The sequence below is a fragment of the Fusarium oxysporum genome, chromosome IV, assembly GCF_013085055.1.
Source record: "Fusarium oxysporum Fo47 chromosome IV, complete sequence".
Taxonomy (NCBI): domain Eukaryota; kingdom Fungi; phylum Ascomycota; class Sordariomycetes; order Hypocreales; family Nectriaceae; genus Fusarium; species Fusarium oxysporum.
In genome coordinates this window covers 1,929,026-1,945,726 of record NC_072843.1, presented here as the reverse complement: position 1 = coordinate 1,945,726, position 16,701 = coordinate 1,929,026, and the positions used below count along the sequence as shown (strand labels likewise).

The following is a 16,701-nucleotide window of genomic DNA, read 5'->3' as shown; positions in this document are numbered from 1 at the left end:
GAAATTCAACCAGGGAGATGGATGCAATGAAGGATTTCTGCATTTGGCCCGCTCGCATTGAGTTCTGGCTTCTGACGCAAATCCCTGAGGGACATAGAGCCCGGCTCGTTACGTTGCGCCCAGCACAAGGCCATGAGTTCAAAAATTGGCAATGTTCACAAATGGTTTCGCGTAATGCCTAATCTGGCAGGTTGGGTCTGGATTCTCAACTCCTTCAACTTGAGTGTTGCTACCTCTGGCGCATAACGCCGTTGTTGCTGACAACACATCTACCTCAACTTTCAACCGCTACATTATCGGAAAAGTATATTGTCAACTGTTGGAAAAGCCAAATTCAAATGAAGTCACTTCCATCGTCTTTTCAACCTAGACAAATCTGATGTGTCGTCGATCCAACCTGACGGTGATTGGTCGTCTAGACGCAGTGCCGCGCCAGTGGCATTACCAGGTCCACGCACGAAGCACTGGAGCACTAATTGAACAAACCTGGCATTGGTAGACGCACCACGTGGCAGACTCATAGTAGTCTAATTGCCGATAGTGACCTGGTCCTGGAGATCTACTTGCTCGTCACACATGATTGCTAGGCGTGCAACGACCCAGGAGCCGATCAGTTGGCTTGTGCTTGGCGAAGGATCTCGTACAAGTACAAGTTATACAATCTGGAGAGTAGAAGTTACTGGCTGGGTCAAGATCAATGTCAAATGTGTTGGGTTCAAGAATGCATTGGGCCGCAACAAATGTACCGTCCAATTCACTGTGACCCAAAGCCCCAATGACTGGATCATACAATTCAAGCCTTACCCAACCACCCATCTATCTCACAAAACACAGTGAATGTGTCAGAGCTCTCTGAACAGTAGTGAGGGTATCCGCAACAATGATTCGAGCGTCCCGGAACTTCCAGGCGAGCCTAGCTCCTCGTCAGCCTCACTTTTCTCGGCCTGCGCATCCATATCGACCAGTCGATTCAATTAAAAATATTGCATCCAATCAAGGAAGGTGTGATGTTGCTGCGTTTTCTAAAACTCGTCGCATGTTATCGATCATATGTGGACTCTATTCGTGCTCCTGATATGTTGCACAAGCGCGAGAGGGTGTGAAATCTTCAGGGACCAGGTTTCATATGTGAAGAACTTAGTGATAGATCATATTAGAGGAAAACGTTACATATTGGGCCATCCTGAGGAAGCTAATTGGACCGATGAATCAATCTTTTGATGCCTGACAAGCTTACAGCTGCTCTGCTGGGGAATGTCATTGATGTGATGTGGTGTGAGATGCATGAGCAGTGCTGACATATTGAAAACTCGGTGACTCTGCTCCCTTGGGAGTAAATCCTAGTGCTATTCGCTTGTGACGATTAAGTTTGCGCAGACCAAACTCAATGCTATGACCCCAGGTCTTTCTAAACCAAACATTAGAGGGTGATATGCAAGATAAGTTAGACCGGTATTACGGCCTAACAAGCTGTTAATCTGCCTAATGAGCAAGACGGAGGAAGCCCGGAAGGATCCACTTTTCCCGGCCGTGACACAAGGACAACACTTCATAGTGGCTTGCCTTTACTCTGTAGATACCATCGTTTAATTTTGAGCGTCACAATGTCTTTCTAACCAAGTTTAAGGTTTATTCTAGTTATTCATGTATACATTGGGATTGGCCAATACACTCGCTTCAGTTTCCACAGTGTCAACAGGCCATGAAGCCTCAACTAGTACCTACGACATATTCATAGCACTTAACTAACAATGCAGGCGTCATATCAAAATTTAGTAGGGAGAAAAAACAAGTTAGATCAATCGTCGTAATAAAATTTATACAAGATATGCAACTGAAAAGCCAGAGCACAATCTATCTACAAACAGAAAGCCATCTGCAAAGATGCAGTTTCATCGCCCTCCACTAGGGAGAAGCAAATCCGTTTTTTTGCTGGCAAAGAAGTACATGAACACGTCACGGACGTATCGCATGTTGCTCACTCCCCACTGCTCATAACTCTTTCGAGCTCTTTACAGGGATCGGCGGGCAGCGCGGCGAGCACGGCGGCGCTTGGAAGAGCAGCCGGTCTTGGGGGGAGTGACGGGAGCAGAAGGAGCCTCAGTGGGAGCAGAAGCACCCTCGGAAGGTCGGACAACGGTGGCGAAGGTAGGAGTAGGGGCGGGAGCCTGAGTCTCGGAGCCAGCGTTGCCACCAGCGGGCTGGGTAGCAACAGGGGCCTCAGCAGCAGCGGAGGTAGCGGCGGGAGCCTCAGCGGCGGCGGAAGTGGCAGCAGGGGTCTCGGGAGCAGAGCCAGAGTCGGAACCAGAGCCAGAACCAGAAGAGGTGCCCTTCCAGACAGCAGGGCCGGGGATGTCGTAGGTGGTGTAAGAACCGTAGAGGTTGAAGACAATGCCCTTGTCAGTGGAGGTGTAGCCCTTGTTGAAGTCGAACTTCTCATCAGGGACAGCGGTGCCGGAGCCAGTGACCTCAACCTGAGCGCAAGAGGGGTAGAACTGAGCACCACGGGCGGGGTTGGAGGCGTAGGCAACGTCGGACTCGTGGTGAGCAATGATCTCCTGGCGGACAATGTACTTGCCAGCCTTCAGAGCAGAGGGAAGAGTGAAGGTGGACTTGCCCTTGGCCTTGATGAGCTTGTCAACAGCCCACTCACTGCCATCGTAACCGTCCTCAGCGATCTTGGTCCAGATAGCACCAGTACCGTCGGTCTCGGTGTAGGGAGCAATGTAGGTGATGATGGGACCCTTGTGGGATCCGTCAATGATATCATCGCCACGGTTGTCGTGATACCACTCGAAGGTGAGCTCGTCACCAGAAGCAGCCTTGACGAACTTGGGAGCAGCCTTGGCACCGTTGACGTTGCAGACGAGGTCGGGGCTGGTGAGGTCCTTGACGGGAGAGTTGCTGGCGGGAGATCGGATGTAGACGTTGCGTCCATCACCCTGGTCCTTACCGTTGACCCAGAGGCCGTAGACCTGAGCGTGGGCAGAGACGGTGGTGGCCATGGCCAGAGCAGCAGCGGAAGCGGAGAAACGCATCTTGATAGATAGTTATATGTTTGAGTTGATGTTGGTAAAGGATTGGACGAAGCGAGAAGTCGCGGAAGTAAAAAGTTCGAGCTTCGGTGGTTTTGTTAGAAAGAATGAAGGTTTGGCACAGCCAAATTGAAAGAAAGTGAAGATAGAAAGAAGAAAGACTGATTTTGCTACGACGAGTGTGGAGAGAAAGAAAAGAAGGTATTGGGACGACGAAGGATGTCGACTTATATATCAAATCTCGACGCCTTGAGATTAGGCCCTGTATCCAACTATTCCTGTTCCTATCCTATTCCTCTCCAGGGCGGAAACTACGGTCAGTCCCACCACAAGGATCAGCTCACTTCAGTTCAGTTGACTTCATCTCGTCAAGAAGCCATGCCGTAACCTCAAACATGGTGTGCTGGGACCATCTCCAGCGAGTGACAGTTGAATCTAGATCAGATCAGGGAACAAATCTACTCTCAGGAGAAGGGTCCCTTGCAGTTCAGGCGTCTCGCCTTTGGTGCGTACCCCATAACGAGATAGTCATTGATAGACGGAAAAATAAACTCACTTGCAGCAAACGCATAGCGGAAATTGAAACCCTTGGGCCTGGGCCAGGGCTGGCTTACACTACGCTAGGCCTGCTGTCAAAAAAACAAGGCGTTACGCTAAACCCCTGCCAAGTTCGGTTTGAGGCTCTATAGAACGCTCCCATGATTGGATGAATGTCTAACGGTGAAACCTAGCCCCTTGGCACCTTTAATATCGGAGCACACCCCATTGGAGCGATCCCGCCTACGCCACCGTTCCCGTCCACCGTTCAAGTCGAAAATATCCCATGGACCGGCGAGTCTATTCTTTTCGAGAAGTAGGCGCCGGTAAGCGATGGGAATTTCAATTCTCTTTCTCTCCTGTGGTCTTGGCAGATCCGCTTCTTCACCTGAAACCGTAGAATTGCCATCTCCGACTGGGGGAGAATTTTGTACAGTATGTGCGACCGAGGTATTTTGGTGTCTAGTTTCAAGGGGTTATCCAAAGATGATAGGTTTTCCTCGGGGAGTTGCTTTCTCTTGAAACGAGTCGTGTACGTTTTCACGATGCGAGGATGGCATCGGACGAGTAATGTAAACGAGAGTGTTTCGAGAAGTTTGGTGTTTCTTGTCTGTCAGATCAAAACAAACAACGTACAAACAATTCAAAACAATAAAACGCTGTGAAACGAAGAAAACAGAATCTATGTGAAGAATATCGCTTCGGTAGCGTTGCGAAAATCATTGTCTATGGTTACGACGGGTATACGTGGATGTGAATGGTCACAAATGACAGTCTGATTAAACTTCGAATTAACTATACTCAGCATTAAGTTTAAGCATAGAAATCGAAGCTTGAAGGTAAATACTAAGCTTGAATAAAGGATGAACCGACCTGACAAGGGTCTGTCAGAGCTTATCTCCCGGTGCAACGTAGCCCTTGTAACCTCTCTAACGCAAGCTGTTTGAGGTGCGGCGCTAAGAAAATGCTACCCTACAGATCGACAATACAACATAGGGAGCGTAACGCCATCTGCCATTGCTACTGTAACTACAGAAGGCTTGGAAGATCATTCCAGAAAATATCAAAGAAATAGACAAATACTATAGAAAGATGCAATCAGTATTCTGCTTGTAAAGCACAGAATCACTCGTAGCAGGAGAAAGCAATGAAAAACAACGCTGGTCATGGTGCGTTACACATCGGTTCTGTGCATCGCTACGGAGTAGCATTGTTGGTTTGTGATGCACAAAGTTAATGCTATGCAAAACAAGGTACTACGGCCCGAAAAGTCCGTCTCGATAAACATAATTCGGAATGACGAACCGCAGAGCCGCTCTCCTTAAGAACCAACCCGCCGGCTCTGTTGGTGATATCGACTCAATTCGATACACATCCCAGCATCCCTAAAACAAAGTGTCACCTTAGAACTCAGATTCCATATTTCGAGGATGAGTTTAACTGCAAATGCATGCATTCTACTGTGCATATAAGTTGACTAGAACTGAACGACGAATAGTTGATAAAGTTTCCTGACTATATATCTAGTGAGTACTGTCGTTATGGGAACATGTTACTCGAGACTATATTAGACAGCAGCCTATTCCTTTTATGGAGCAACTCGCTCATTACACAAAGCTTCAACTGAGTATGCGCAGCATACAAACTTGAACTTCTTCTTCTGCTCAGTAGTTTCCTTGGAACGTGGCTTGATGTTCCAACTTGGATACTCCGAGGCTAGCTTTCGATAGCTGCAACAACCACCAACCCAAAACTTGCCCCTCTTGAGCTTCAATGTCCGAATGCACTCTCGACTTATTATCACCGGCCGACCGATTCTACTGTCCTCTGACTGCAACTGGTCATATGCATCATCGGAATCGTAGTCCTGAATGAAGGCATACGTACTTCTGAGGCGCCTTCGGTCGCATGGGGATGAAAGCTCGCTCATACAATGTAACGAGCCTTGAGAGCACCCCATACATTGCCACCGTCAGTTCAAACGCACCACCTGATCCTTTCTGTAGTATGTTCCCCTGCGATCCTGACGTTTCTTTGCTTCCCATCGAAAATTTCATTCGACGAGACTCCTGCCGTTCCGGTGGTACTAAATGCCATTAGGGTAGTGCTCTAACCAGAGGGAGGGAGAACGAGACCCAGGAGAGATTTGTGAAGAAGCAGTGGCCCAAGGAACCGCACGGAGATGTGAACATGTTTGTCGCAGACGGAGAACTTCCCCTGACGCGTAAGGATCAAACAGTGCTCTCAGACGCCGATCTCACTAGAAGCTCTAGCAAGTCCACCACTATCTCTTCCAGCAACCCATTCAAGGCGGTTGAAGTAATTCGATCGTGATGAAAACATTGTCTTGAAGCAATGCAAGCGCAACATATCCATGCAGTCTCCGACGGGGCCAACCGAGTTGTCCAGTAGAAATTGATACCTGGCCCTGATACTCTTTGTGTGGTAGTTGATATGTTCCCAGGCCAGCTCGTCTGGAGCTGCCAGATTGTCAGACCACTCTAGGTCGACTAAGCCTACATCTTCAACTAGCATCTTGGCAGCATACGTGGCGATATTCTTCTGGAAGTTGGGAAGTGTCTCCTTGAATTGCTTTCGCATATAGCCTGATATGCTGTTACGAATTGGTAACTGATAGCCTCGATGCCCATGACTTCGTACCAGTTTGTCGTATACAATCGTGGGCACGCTTGGTAGTCTAGCCCAGAAACCAAGAAAGTATTCATAAAAGTAGGGCATCTGCGCTTGGTCCGTCATATGCTTCCTTAATGGATCTTCCAGTGTCTCCGCTGCTCGGCATTCCCAGAAGTTCTTTGCTTCTCTCGTTGACTGGCCAGGCTGTACACCTTCAGTGGTAAACCGAATGGTGATTTTGGCATCTGAGTGCCACCCCTGTTGTTTCCGAAACACTGAGCTGCTGTAGATGTGGAAATAGACGTCGTCCATTTTTTGCAAACATCATCATAAACGCGCCGACAAAGTGACTGCGTCTTGGAGCCCGTAGTATCACGACGATATCGTCAATATTACGCATCTTGGCAAGACGAAAAACCGCGGGGTCGCACATATCCTGGATGGCGCTCACAGCGTGGCGAATGTGACCGTTCTGCTTCCAGTAGTAATCAAACTTTGAGCTGAATTCTATGGTCGTATGTCGAGTCTACTATAATCTTGAGAATCTGAAGCTTGTTGATGTTATCAGGGAGCTGGCAGTAAGGAGAGAACTCGTCTCTGGTCTGGTGACAACATCTCAATAGTCGGTTCGCATCTCCGGTTGAAGCTGAAAAGCCCCATATCATCTTCCTCAACTCGAAGGGAAGGGAAAGTAAGCAACTTATATGCATCACAGTACCCATTTTGTTGGCAGACTTGGTATTTTTGCAAGTTTCGAGGAGTGGAACAGAGTACAGAGTAACAAGAATCCCCTACTTATAGTATTATATTAACTTTTACTTCTTGTGGACGTGAATGCCTCACTCTGTTAGAGGTTTGAACAAACAAAATTGCTCCAAAGCATTCGAACTCTCACTTAGACATAATTTTAGTAAAATTACTCTAAATTATGATATTATTCCCCTAAAATTGCCTTAAGCTAGCCTTCAGCTGAGAGTCCTTTAGTTGGCATTCCTGATAGCTTTGTGCGATCAGATCACAACTCATAGCTCATCCCTTTAAAGCCCTCAGTTCTTCATAAGCAGGTATTCTCCAAGTCCCTCTATCCTCCGGCAGTAGGGCAAGGATCGCCTTATCAATCTTAAGCTTGGTGATAAGCCCAATAATCGAGTACTGTAACTTGATCCCAAAGTTCGTCTTTGGATATGCAATACCAGGGATGAACGACGGCAGTTTTTGAGACTTCTCAACGTATGGTCTTAGAGTATCTTCATACGCCATAAGAGCTCTGGAAATATCATGGCCATGTCTCGCAATTTCTCCGCTGAGAACGCAGGCTCCTATCAAGGCGAGTGTAGTTCCCACACCCGTCAGTGGAGATGGAGCGTATCCTGCGTCGCCCAGCAGAACAACTCTTCCTTTAGACCACGTCTTGGTCTTGATCTGCACGACAGACTGCGCGTAAAAGTCTTCGGTCTCATGCATAGCCTTGATGAGTCTCGGAGCCTGCCATCCTGCATCCTTAAAGATCTCTGCAAAAAGCTTCTTCTGAGCATTGACGTCCTGACTCATGACTTCTTTCAGCTCTTCCACGTGGGACATTGTCATAAGGTATGCTTGACCTCTATCATTCGAATGCCAACGCGTTGAGATCACGCGGCGGCCTGGAGCGCTGTATACAGTGGCAAGATTTTTATCTCCTGCTTCCCGTGGCAAATTATAGTAACATCCATTCAGATTGAGGTCGCGCACATGAACAGCTTCAGGATCATCAGCGAACAACTTTCGTCGGACTCTCGAGCCTTGACCGTCTGCGGCAATGACAAGATCGTAGCTCTCATCAGCTCCATCCGAAAATCTGACTTTAACCTTATCGCCGACATTCTCAAAGCTCTCAATCGATGTTCCGAAGCGATATTGGGCTCTTTGTCTCGTCGCCTCGTATATGATCTTGCACAAATCTCCTCTCATGACTTCGAACTCACTTGTGAATGACTGTCTCCCTTTCCCCGAATCATTTCTTTCCAGTAGAGCTTTCTGCTTCCCTTGCGAATCAACCCATTGCAGGCCATCTTCATCAACCGCTTTATTTCGGATTTCTTCAAGAATTCCCATGCGCTTCGCAGCTTCGATGCCTTGGCCGCGAATGTCAATCTGTTGACCTCCAGTGCGTAGTGAGGGGAATCTTTCTATAATGGTGCAGGAATGGCCGAGACGGGAGAGCCAGAAAGCGGCAGATGGGCCAGCGATGCCACCGCCTGAGATGAGAATTCGAAGTTTTGACATTTAGAAACACGCTGTGTCGAATAGCAAATGCTATACGTGGAAACGTAGTGAATGAATGCTCGCTAAGATATTCGCTGTCAACACGCTAATAAATTAATGAGTCGTGAAAGACCCTGGAAATTTACAACTAACGTAGAATGTGGTCAAGATAATCAGAGTCTCTGTTAATAAATGGCTGCTTCGTCAAAATTCCGGCAGGAAATGTAGGTGTCATTGACTTTAAGGATTGTATCCTGGACTAGTCTAGCAACCAGGAATTAAGATGGGACAGCGTCTGTGCTGAAACTAGAATAGTTACCACCTTCATAACAGATGAGTTCAAGCCTACTGCAGAGAAAGTTTGACGGTAGGATATCTGGTTATCACGTAACTCAAGGTCGGCAAGAACATCAAAACAGCGATGTGTTGTCTTAAGCACCTATTAAGTATCAAGGTCTATTGCAGGGGCGCTCCCTCAAAATTGTCTAACACAGTAGGCACACCAAAGCACTGTTCTCTATTCTTGTTAATTGATAGATCTACCTGAATTCCCTGTAAATCGCTCAATGTATCTGCCATGCCCACGTGGTTAGAGTCAACGTCCAATTCTAATATAGCTTCCATCATTTCGACCCAGACGCATCCGCCTTCTTCGACTGCACAGCATCATCCACAGTGGGCGGAGCAGGAATATCGACACCTTCAACACGATATTCAAGACCCGGATAAGCATCGCTGACAACAAGAACGTCAAACTTGCGGGCCTGGCCTGCCTGAGCGGGAGGGAGCTTGATGGTTGTCTTCGCCGTGGGTCGACCACCAGCCTCGAGCTTGCGATTGGGGTTCGTGGTCCAACCCACACGCTTCACTGCAATGACTTCGTCGCGTGTTAAATCAGCCACGATAACGAACCACGATTCTGTTTGTGGTTTAGGGAACTTGGGTGCGTAGATGCGAGCCTCTCGCTCGACAAGCTGGTTGAGACGCTTAAGACCAATGGTCACTGAGAGTGCCGTGGCTGCAGCGATGGACACCTCGACGTTAGGTAGGATAGATACAGCACGAGCAAAACGGTTGTGCTGGCTCGCAGGTACACCAAGCTTCTTAGCAAGTTGCATCGCCTGAGGTCTAGTCATCGCGCTGATCTTAGCAATTGGTGTATCGTTCTTGACGTCGGGTTCGACCGTAGGTAGGATGGACACTGGTGCATCAGTAGGCCAACGAGCCGACTTGATCGACTGTAGAAGGGCCATCATTTGCAGGCAACTGGACAGATAACCAAGCTCGGTTAGAACATCGATGGAAGCCTGTATGACACGGATAGCCTGATCGAGAACACTTGTCTGATCACCAACATAATCAGTGATTGGAAGGTCTATCTGAGACATATGTGCCTGGAGGAGTAGGAAAGCCTTCACGTGGGGATCCCACATAGGCAGCCCAAAGGCGTGGCCAGGGAATGGCAAGTTGTCCGAAAGAGTGTTGTTTATGAGGTCTTCATTATGGCGCACGGGGAGTTCGTCGTACTCGGTAGCGCGGGACATCCATGACAAGACGTCGAGGAATGAGGCTTGAGCTTTCGCGTGCTTGACAAGGTGACGGATCGTCTTGTGCGAGAGGTAGTAGTAACTCATGATCTTGCCAAGAGGTGTGGGATCAACGTCGCCATTGGGGAACACCTCAACACATTTAGAGTCAGCAAGCTCGTTGAGTGACTTGCTAACCATCTCAATCATGTATTCATTAGCAAGCTGCTGAGCAGCGATGCTATTGTGCTCCTCAGCGGAAATCTCGAGTCCGTAGTACGACGGATTCTTGTGTAGTCGTCTGAAGAAGAATGTCCATGTAAGATAGTCGAGTGCGTCCTGTTTGGTGACAATGGTCTCAGCCGAGACTTCGGCACAAAGATGGTTATCCAAAACAGTGTGAAGCGAGGACTCTACTGGGAAGCCAGTGTGAAGGAAGTGCTTGTAAAAGTCCTTCTTGGAATCCTGGGTAAAGATACGTGCAACTCCCGAGTTATCGAACTGAGGACGACCGGCACGGCCCAACATTTGCAGAACATCGGTCAAGTCCATGTCTTTGTATGCCTCAATTTTGGCATCGAAGAATTGTGTTCCTTTGACGACAACCAGATGAGCAGGCAAGTTGACACCCCAGGCGAGAGTACTAGTAGCGACCAGAATCTGGATCTTGTTGTTCAAGAACAACTCTTCAGCAAGCTGACGATCCGACTCAACTAGACCAGCGTGATGTAGACCAATTCCAAAGTTGATGGCCTCCTTCAGCGCGTCATCCTTGACTCGAGCAAGGTTAAGCTGCAAATCATCTTCATCCATGTGAAGAAATCGCCGGGGGTTATCTTCCATACCACAAAAGTTGATGAGATCCTTTGCAGTCAGACGAGTCTGTCTTCGCGAGGGAACGAAAACGATTACAGGCTTGTCAGGACTGTGATTCTTAACAGCCAAGAAGGTGGGGCGATTCATAGACTGCATCAAAGGACAGAATCCCCTGACTTCTGGGAAGCCATCGATATATAATTCCAGAGGAACAGGACGGACTGAGTGCTTAAAGTTGAAAAGACCTTCTTTGACACCTAACCAGTTGCCCAGGTCTGTCGCATTGGCGCAAGCAGTTGACATGCCCAGGAGACGAACGGCATTCTTGGTCGAGGAAGCAATGTAGTTCATACGGGACACAATGATTTCAAGAATAGGACCACGGTCTCCAGCCAGAAGATGAATCTCGTCAATGATGACCAGGCTCACTTGTCGAACATATCCTCTTGTCTGCCAGGAACGAGATATACCGTCCCACTTCTCAGGCGTAGTGATGATGATATCAGCGTCCTGTATAGTTCTAGTATCAGGAGTATTGTCACCAGTCAACTCCACCAACTTCAAGCCCAGTGGTCGCGCCAATCTAACTCCCCAGTCTTTGACTCGCTCACGGACAAGTGCCTTCATTGGCGCAATGTAGACAACCTTGGACTTGGGTCTCTCACGGAAAGCCCACCACATGGCAAGCTCAGCAGCAACAGTCTTGCCGCTACCAGTGGGTGATCCAAGAAGCACGTTGGCAGGTGTATGGTAAAGCGTATGGAAGATTTGCGTTTGCATGGGGTTGAAAAACTCAAAGCGCTTGGCATAGAGTTCTTCAAGCGCAGGGTTCTTGAGGGCCGAGATGGGTAGTGGTTGAAGATTCAGGAGGTCAGTATAGACGCTTTCAGTGTCTGGGCGGATGAGATGCTGGAAAGAGACTGGAGTGACGGTCTCAGCTCCCAGCCATCTGTCTGAGACGGCTCGGACGTATATCTGGCTAGGCAAGGGGTCCGAAAGGGGAATCGTGAAGTTCAGCTCATGGTCATCATGTAACTTTCTTCTGTTGAGAATGAAAAATTCATGATGGTAGATCTCTGAAGTCTCGGAATTCTCGACCCAAATGTAGAATGACTCTGAGGTTCCGTGAATCTGGTCATGCCATCGGAAATCGGGAATAACAAAGAGCTTAATACGCAACACATCTCGGTTTAGAGGAGCGATTTCAGCCTCGACGTGAACAGTAGGAAAGTTGTTCAAAATCTTGGCAATGTTCTTGCCGGCACTCTGGTTGTGGATCAAACCTCCAATCTCTGCAGGCTCCATGTCTTTCATGGTCTCAATTGTCAAGTTCTCTTTCGCGTCGAGCTGGTTGAGGACCGACTTTGCAAGGTCAAACTGATGGAGAGGATGCTGGTAGGGCCAGATGCGCTTTTCAATCGACTTTGCCAGAGTTAGAAGCACGAGGCACTGGTGGCCCCATCGGCGATTGAGGGCAAGCATGAAGAGTGCTCGACAGATACGTCCAGACTGCTGAGCAACGTAGTTCATGTCGTTTGAAAGGGCAAAATCTTCCGGCTGCGCTTTCGAGATGTAAGACTGCAGCAAAATATTTGTTTTTGCCTGAGGGGTGTCGATACCTCCATCAACATCGCACGGAATGATCTCTCGACGTAGATGAGTCAACTCCTTCTCCTCACTATCTCTGGATTGAATGTTGTCAAACTCTCCACTCATACTGATCATCTTTAAAATATCGGCCTCTGTGGCCTGAGGTTGCATCATGGCGTTGAAAACCTGAATGCTTGTGTGGAGGATATAGTATTGACTGGCAATTCTTCCGATGTCCTTGCTGCGCAGCTCATCTGTCCTTTCATTGTAGATAATCATCTGGCATTGCTGCAAGGTCTTGGCAGCCTGAATAGCAAGCTGACGACGTCTTTGAACCAGGTTTGGGTCGTCGCGAATTTCTGACCATTCTATGCCATAAGACATTGGGCTCCTTTGCATGCGCACGAAGAGGTACGAGTATCCGATCCACTGAACAGCATCCGGAATAGAAGTGACAGTTCCGAGTGCGATCTCAGCATTCAGATTGTCAACCAGCTTCGTCGAGAATTTAGATTCAATGGGCTGCTGTTCCGTCACAGCAGTCAGGTAATGGGTGAGCTTGTCGTGGGTTGTGCAAATCATGCCGATACCAGTATCTTCGAATTGAGGACGACCAGCGCGACCAAAGATCTGCAGTACATCAAGAATTCCCAGATCAACAAATTTACCATCCTGAGCGCTATAAACCTGAGTTCCCTTGATTACGACTGCTGCGGCAGGCAAGTTGACACCCCATGCTAGAGTGGCGGTACAGCAGAGAACCTTCAGGACACCCTCTCCAAATAGTCTTTCCATCAAGTTTCGGTCAGATCTTGCCATTCCAGCGTGGTGAACTCCAATGCCCTTGGAGAGGAGCTCACGGATCTCCTTGGACTTGGACTGCTTGATATCACGCGAAGCTTGTTCAAACCCAGGATGATAGCTCGGGTCAAGGAGATCTGCACACATGGCATCGATGGCCTTCTGGTGCAGCATTCGCGCTGTAAGCTGCGTATCTCTTCGTGAGTGAACGAACACCATGACTTGGTGATCACGCTCGAGCATCTCTTTGACTTTGTCGAAAGCGACCTGATCAAGATTCTCCTTCGATTGCTTTGATCCAGCCTTTCCTTTGACGCCGATGAAATGTTGTTCCAAAGGAACAGGGCGGAAGGATGAGTCGAAGTAGAATAGGCCTGCATATTTGTTGACTTTGAGGAAATCGGCGACATCGACATAATTGGGCAATGTGGCACTGAGACCAACAATTCGAATGAGAGACTGCGTACTTTCAACCTGCCGTTCCGTTCGAGCCACAAGGGATTCTAGGACAGCACCTCTCTCATCATGAAGCATATGTACCTCATCGATAATGAGAAGACGGACCTTCTGAACAAGTTCCGTGTCTCCAGTGCCCTTGCGTGTGACGACATCCCATTTCTCAGGGGTCGTAACGATAATTTGAGTCTGGATGATCTCAGACTTGGTGAGCTGCATATCTCCAGTGTACTCTCGGCATTTGATACCAAGCCAAGCCAGGCGCTTGCCTAGCTTCTCTGTAACTTCAGCAGCAAGCGCCTTCATGGGAGCAACATAGACGATTTTGAAGTCATCGGCGTTGACTGCAAATTCGGTGGCTGACGGGTCTTCGAAGGGGTTAGGCTCAACATTCTGGGCAATTGTTTGAAGAATGGTAAGCATAGCAGCATCCGTTTTACCCTGGTCATATTAGTAGCTGATGGTAAATGTTGGTACAAGTGAACTCACAGCACCAGTAGGAGCACAGATCAACATGTTCTCACTAGTCTTATGGGCAACAGGATAGACAAGACTCTGCATGCGGTTAAGCGTCTTGTAGCCCTTGAACGTATTTCGACACAACCCATTGAGTTCCTTGACGGGAATAAGCCGCTGTCCAGGGCCCAGTACACCCTTCTTGCCAGCGGGGATAAAGTACTCCTCGTACTTGTCAAACGATAACCGCTCACTACCAACTGGCAGTCCGTACTTTTTGCCAGCGTAGCTCAGGGTGTTTCCAGCGCTGTATGCTTTATAGACGTGTGGATATTGGGGTTCCTTTGAATGTGCTGGTGCAAGAGTTGCAGATTTGTGTGCTTGATCTTGGCGACGCAGGTTTTCTTCTCTTTGAGCCTTGGTCAGGAGTCGGGGTCCGCTGGAGCTCCCCTGACTCTGACTGTTGACAGCGGAAACGATCTCATTTCTGTGACCCAGCATCTCGATGATGAAGTCAAGATCATCAAAGCCTACCAAGTCAGTAAGCTGGATCTGAAGTTCATCATCAGAGCGATCAGAGTCGAGGACACTCATAATTTGGCTCTCAAACACATCAGCAGAGAGACCATTCTTGGCTGCGATGGCTGAACATCTAACTGCAAACCATTCGGCACCGTAATCTGCCACAGCTGGTCCATCTAGGGCTTCTCCATCAGCGAAGTCGCTGCTTAAGGCTTCTTGGTCGTCATCCGAGATAAAGTCCCAGACATCCTGGCCGCTGTTTCCACTAGAATAACCACCAAATTCGTCATCATCGAGATCATCTTCAACTGATCCATTCTCTTGGGGAATTTTGAGGTTGGCGATAGCTTCTTGCATAGCCGCAAATTGTTCGCGCCATCGTGCCTCTGCGGCACTAAGTTGCGAGGATGCCATGATGTAATCGATACTATCCAGCTGGTGGTTGTTACGTGTTGCCTAGTGGGGAAGTCTTCTGATGCTGTATGAACACAGGAGTGTGAGGTAAAAGAGTCGTTATTCTGCTGCCTGTAGTTGTGGCAGCCGACGTCCTTTTGACGTTGTCCTTGATCGAAAAGGATTGGTTCATGACGGTGGATTGCTTGTTCTTCAAAGAGTCATACCGCTCTGGGCCGAACAAATACCCCACTAAACAAGCCCCCGCCTAGCCGCCAGCGAGCTTGTAATGCTTACAGCCACTAACTGCCCTTGGAAATTCAGCGGCCTAGTCGAAGAGCCCGTCTGCGTCGTGGGGAACATGTGACGCCCCTAAACTCAGTCCTTAGTTACGGTGACGGAGGGTTACAACATTCAACCAAACTTCAAATCCTCCCTCTCCTTCAACTCTCTCTCTAATCCTCCAATCCCCCCCTCCCGCTGTCGCCCTACTGCGCGCTCCGCCTTCGATTGATAACCGCCACTTCTCACAAACTTGATCCCGCAATCATGAAACTGCATTACATCGGCGTACGCTGTCCCAGTGCCCCTCACCGATCGATCGAGACCTCCGTCCAGTTGGGCTAACAAAGCTGCTGCGACCAGATCCTTCGCAACGAGAGCCAGCCGGCTCATGAGATCGTCGCTGAGAAGGAACTCAGCAGCTACTCGCGATTCACCCGCAACAAGTCAGTCCTACCTTATCATTGCGACCGTTATCTCCGTATCCAGACGGTCCATGGACTGACTCGCAAACTTGAAACAGCTATGGCGAATTCATGACCCTATTCGCAAAGACCGTCGCCGAGCGCACCCGCCCTGGACAGCGACAGGATGTTGAGGAGCAAGGTATACCTGATTCAGTTCCCTCGAGAAATCACAAGCTTACATACGCATTCTACAGACTACACTTTCCACGCCTACGGCCGAACCGAGGGTGTCTGCGGCATCATCATCTCCGATCACCAGTATCCTGCCCTCGTGGCACATCAGCTTCTTAGCAAGGTCGTCGACGAGTTCCTCTCCAAGAACCCCCGCTCCAGCTGGGCCACCGGCACACCCACTCTCTCCATGCCCGAGCTGAAGGAGTACCTCACAAAGTACCAGGACCCCCAGCAGGCCGACAGCATCCTCAAGATTCAGAAGGAGCTTGACGAGACTAAGATTGTTCTCCACAAGACCATCGAGAGTGTGCTACAGCGTGGAGAGAAGATCGACGATCTAGTGGCTAAGAGTGACGGCCTTAGCGCCCAAAGCAAGATGTTTTACCGTATGCCACTGTTCATTCTAAATTTCCCTTCATCGGAAAACAACTGACCTATCCCACAGAGCAAGCCAAGAAGCAGAACTCGTGCTGTATTTTGATGTAATGGATCATTTCGTTTTTCCGGCGTTGGACCTGGCTTCATTTCAGCATATAAGAGATGTCGGTATTGAGATTGGTTATTCGTGTGGCGCAGATACTTCCAATCGTTTTGTCCATCATTCATTCGCAGGGCCATGTCTTTACAGCAGCTAGACTTGTCGAAGAGGCGGAGAAGAATCTTATCACAGGCAGTACGATCGAAGGCAGATGGGTGCCAAATGGGAATCATTCTTTTTGACATGTTAAAAAAAAAAAAAGTCCATAAATTGGACAAGTGTGAAATGCT

At 48.6% G+C, this 16,701-nt stretch overlaps 5 protein-coding genes across 5 annotated transcripts; 1 reads left to right on the top strand and 4 right to left on the bottom strand.

The window, feature by feature from the left end:
• Positions 1–1,793: 1,793 nt before the first annotated feature.
• On the bottom strand, positions 1,794–3,207 carry FOBCDRAFT_220719 (glycosyl hydrolase family 61-domain-containing protein). The gene has a single exon (XM_031179240.3). It carries the CDS (start codon positions 3,036–3,038, stop codon positions 2,013–2,015), a length of 1,026 nt encoding a protein of 341 aa, XP_031045127.2. The 5' UTR covers positions 3,039–3,207; the 3' UTR covers positions 1,794–2,012.
• A 2,609-nt stretch (positions 3,208–5,816) lies between these two features.
• Positions 5,817–6,518, bottom strand: FOBCDRAFT_272542 (uncharacterized protein; the record flags this gene model as incomplete). The annotated part of the gene is made up of 1 exon (XM_054704194.1): positions 5,817–6,518. The coding sequence occupies one exon, from the start codon at positions 6,516–6,518 to the stop codon at positions 5,817–5,819; it is 702 nt and encodes a 233-aa protein (XP_054560169.1).
• A 630-nt stretch (positions 6,519–7,148) lies between these two features.
• Positions 7,149–8,471, bottom strand: FOBCDRAFT_259606 (uncharacterized protein; the record flags this gene model as incomplete). The annotated part of the gene is made up of 1 exon (XM_031179242.3): positions 7,149–8,471. One exon carries the CDS (start codon positions 8,469–8,471, stop codon positions 7,236–7,238), a length of 1,236 nt encoding a protein of 411 aa, XP_031045129.2. The 3' UTR covers positions 7,149–7,235.
• A 433-nt stretch (positions 8,472–8,904) lies between these two features.
• Positions 8,905–15,218, bottom strand: FOBCDRAFT_159053 (Sec63 Brl domain-containing protein). The gene is made up of 2 exons (XM_031179243.3): positions 14,129–15,218; positions 8,905–14,080 (listed from the first exon to the last, which is right to left on the bottom strand). Exons 1-2 carry the CDS (start codon positions 15,029–15,031, stop codon positions 9,074–9,076), a joined length of 5,910 nt encoding a protein of 1,969 aa, XP_031045130.2. The 5' UTR covers positions 15,032–15,218; the 3' UTR covers positions 8,905–9,073.
• Positions 15,219–15,359: 141 nt separating this feature from the next.
• On the top strand, positions 15,360–16,696 carry FOBCDRAFT_180680 (Longin-like domain-containing protein). The gene is made up of 5 exons (XM_031179244.3): positions 15,360–15,580; positions 15,656–15,738; positions 15,816–15,898; positions 15,954–16,319; positions 16,379–16,696. Exons 1-5 carry the CDS (start codon positions 15,560–15,562, stop codon positions 16,417–16,419), a joined length of 594 nt encoding a protein of 197 aa, XP_031045131.1. The 5' UTR covers positions 15,360–15,559; the 3' UTR covers positions 16,420–16,696.
• The last annotated feature ends 5 nt before the right edge of the window (positions 16,697–16,701 follow it).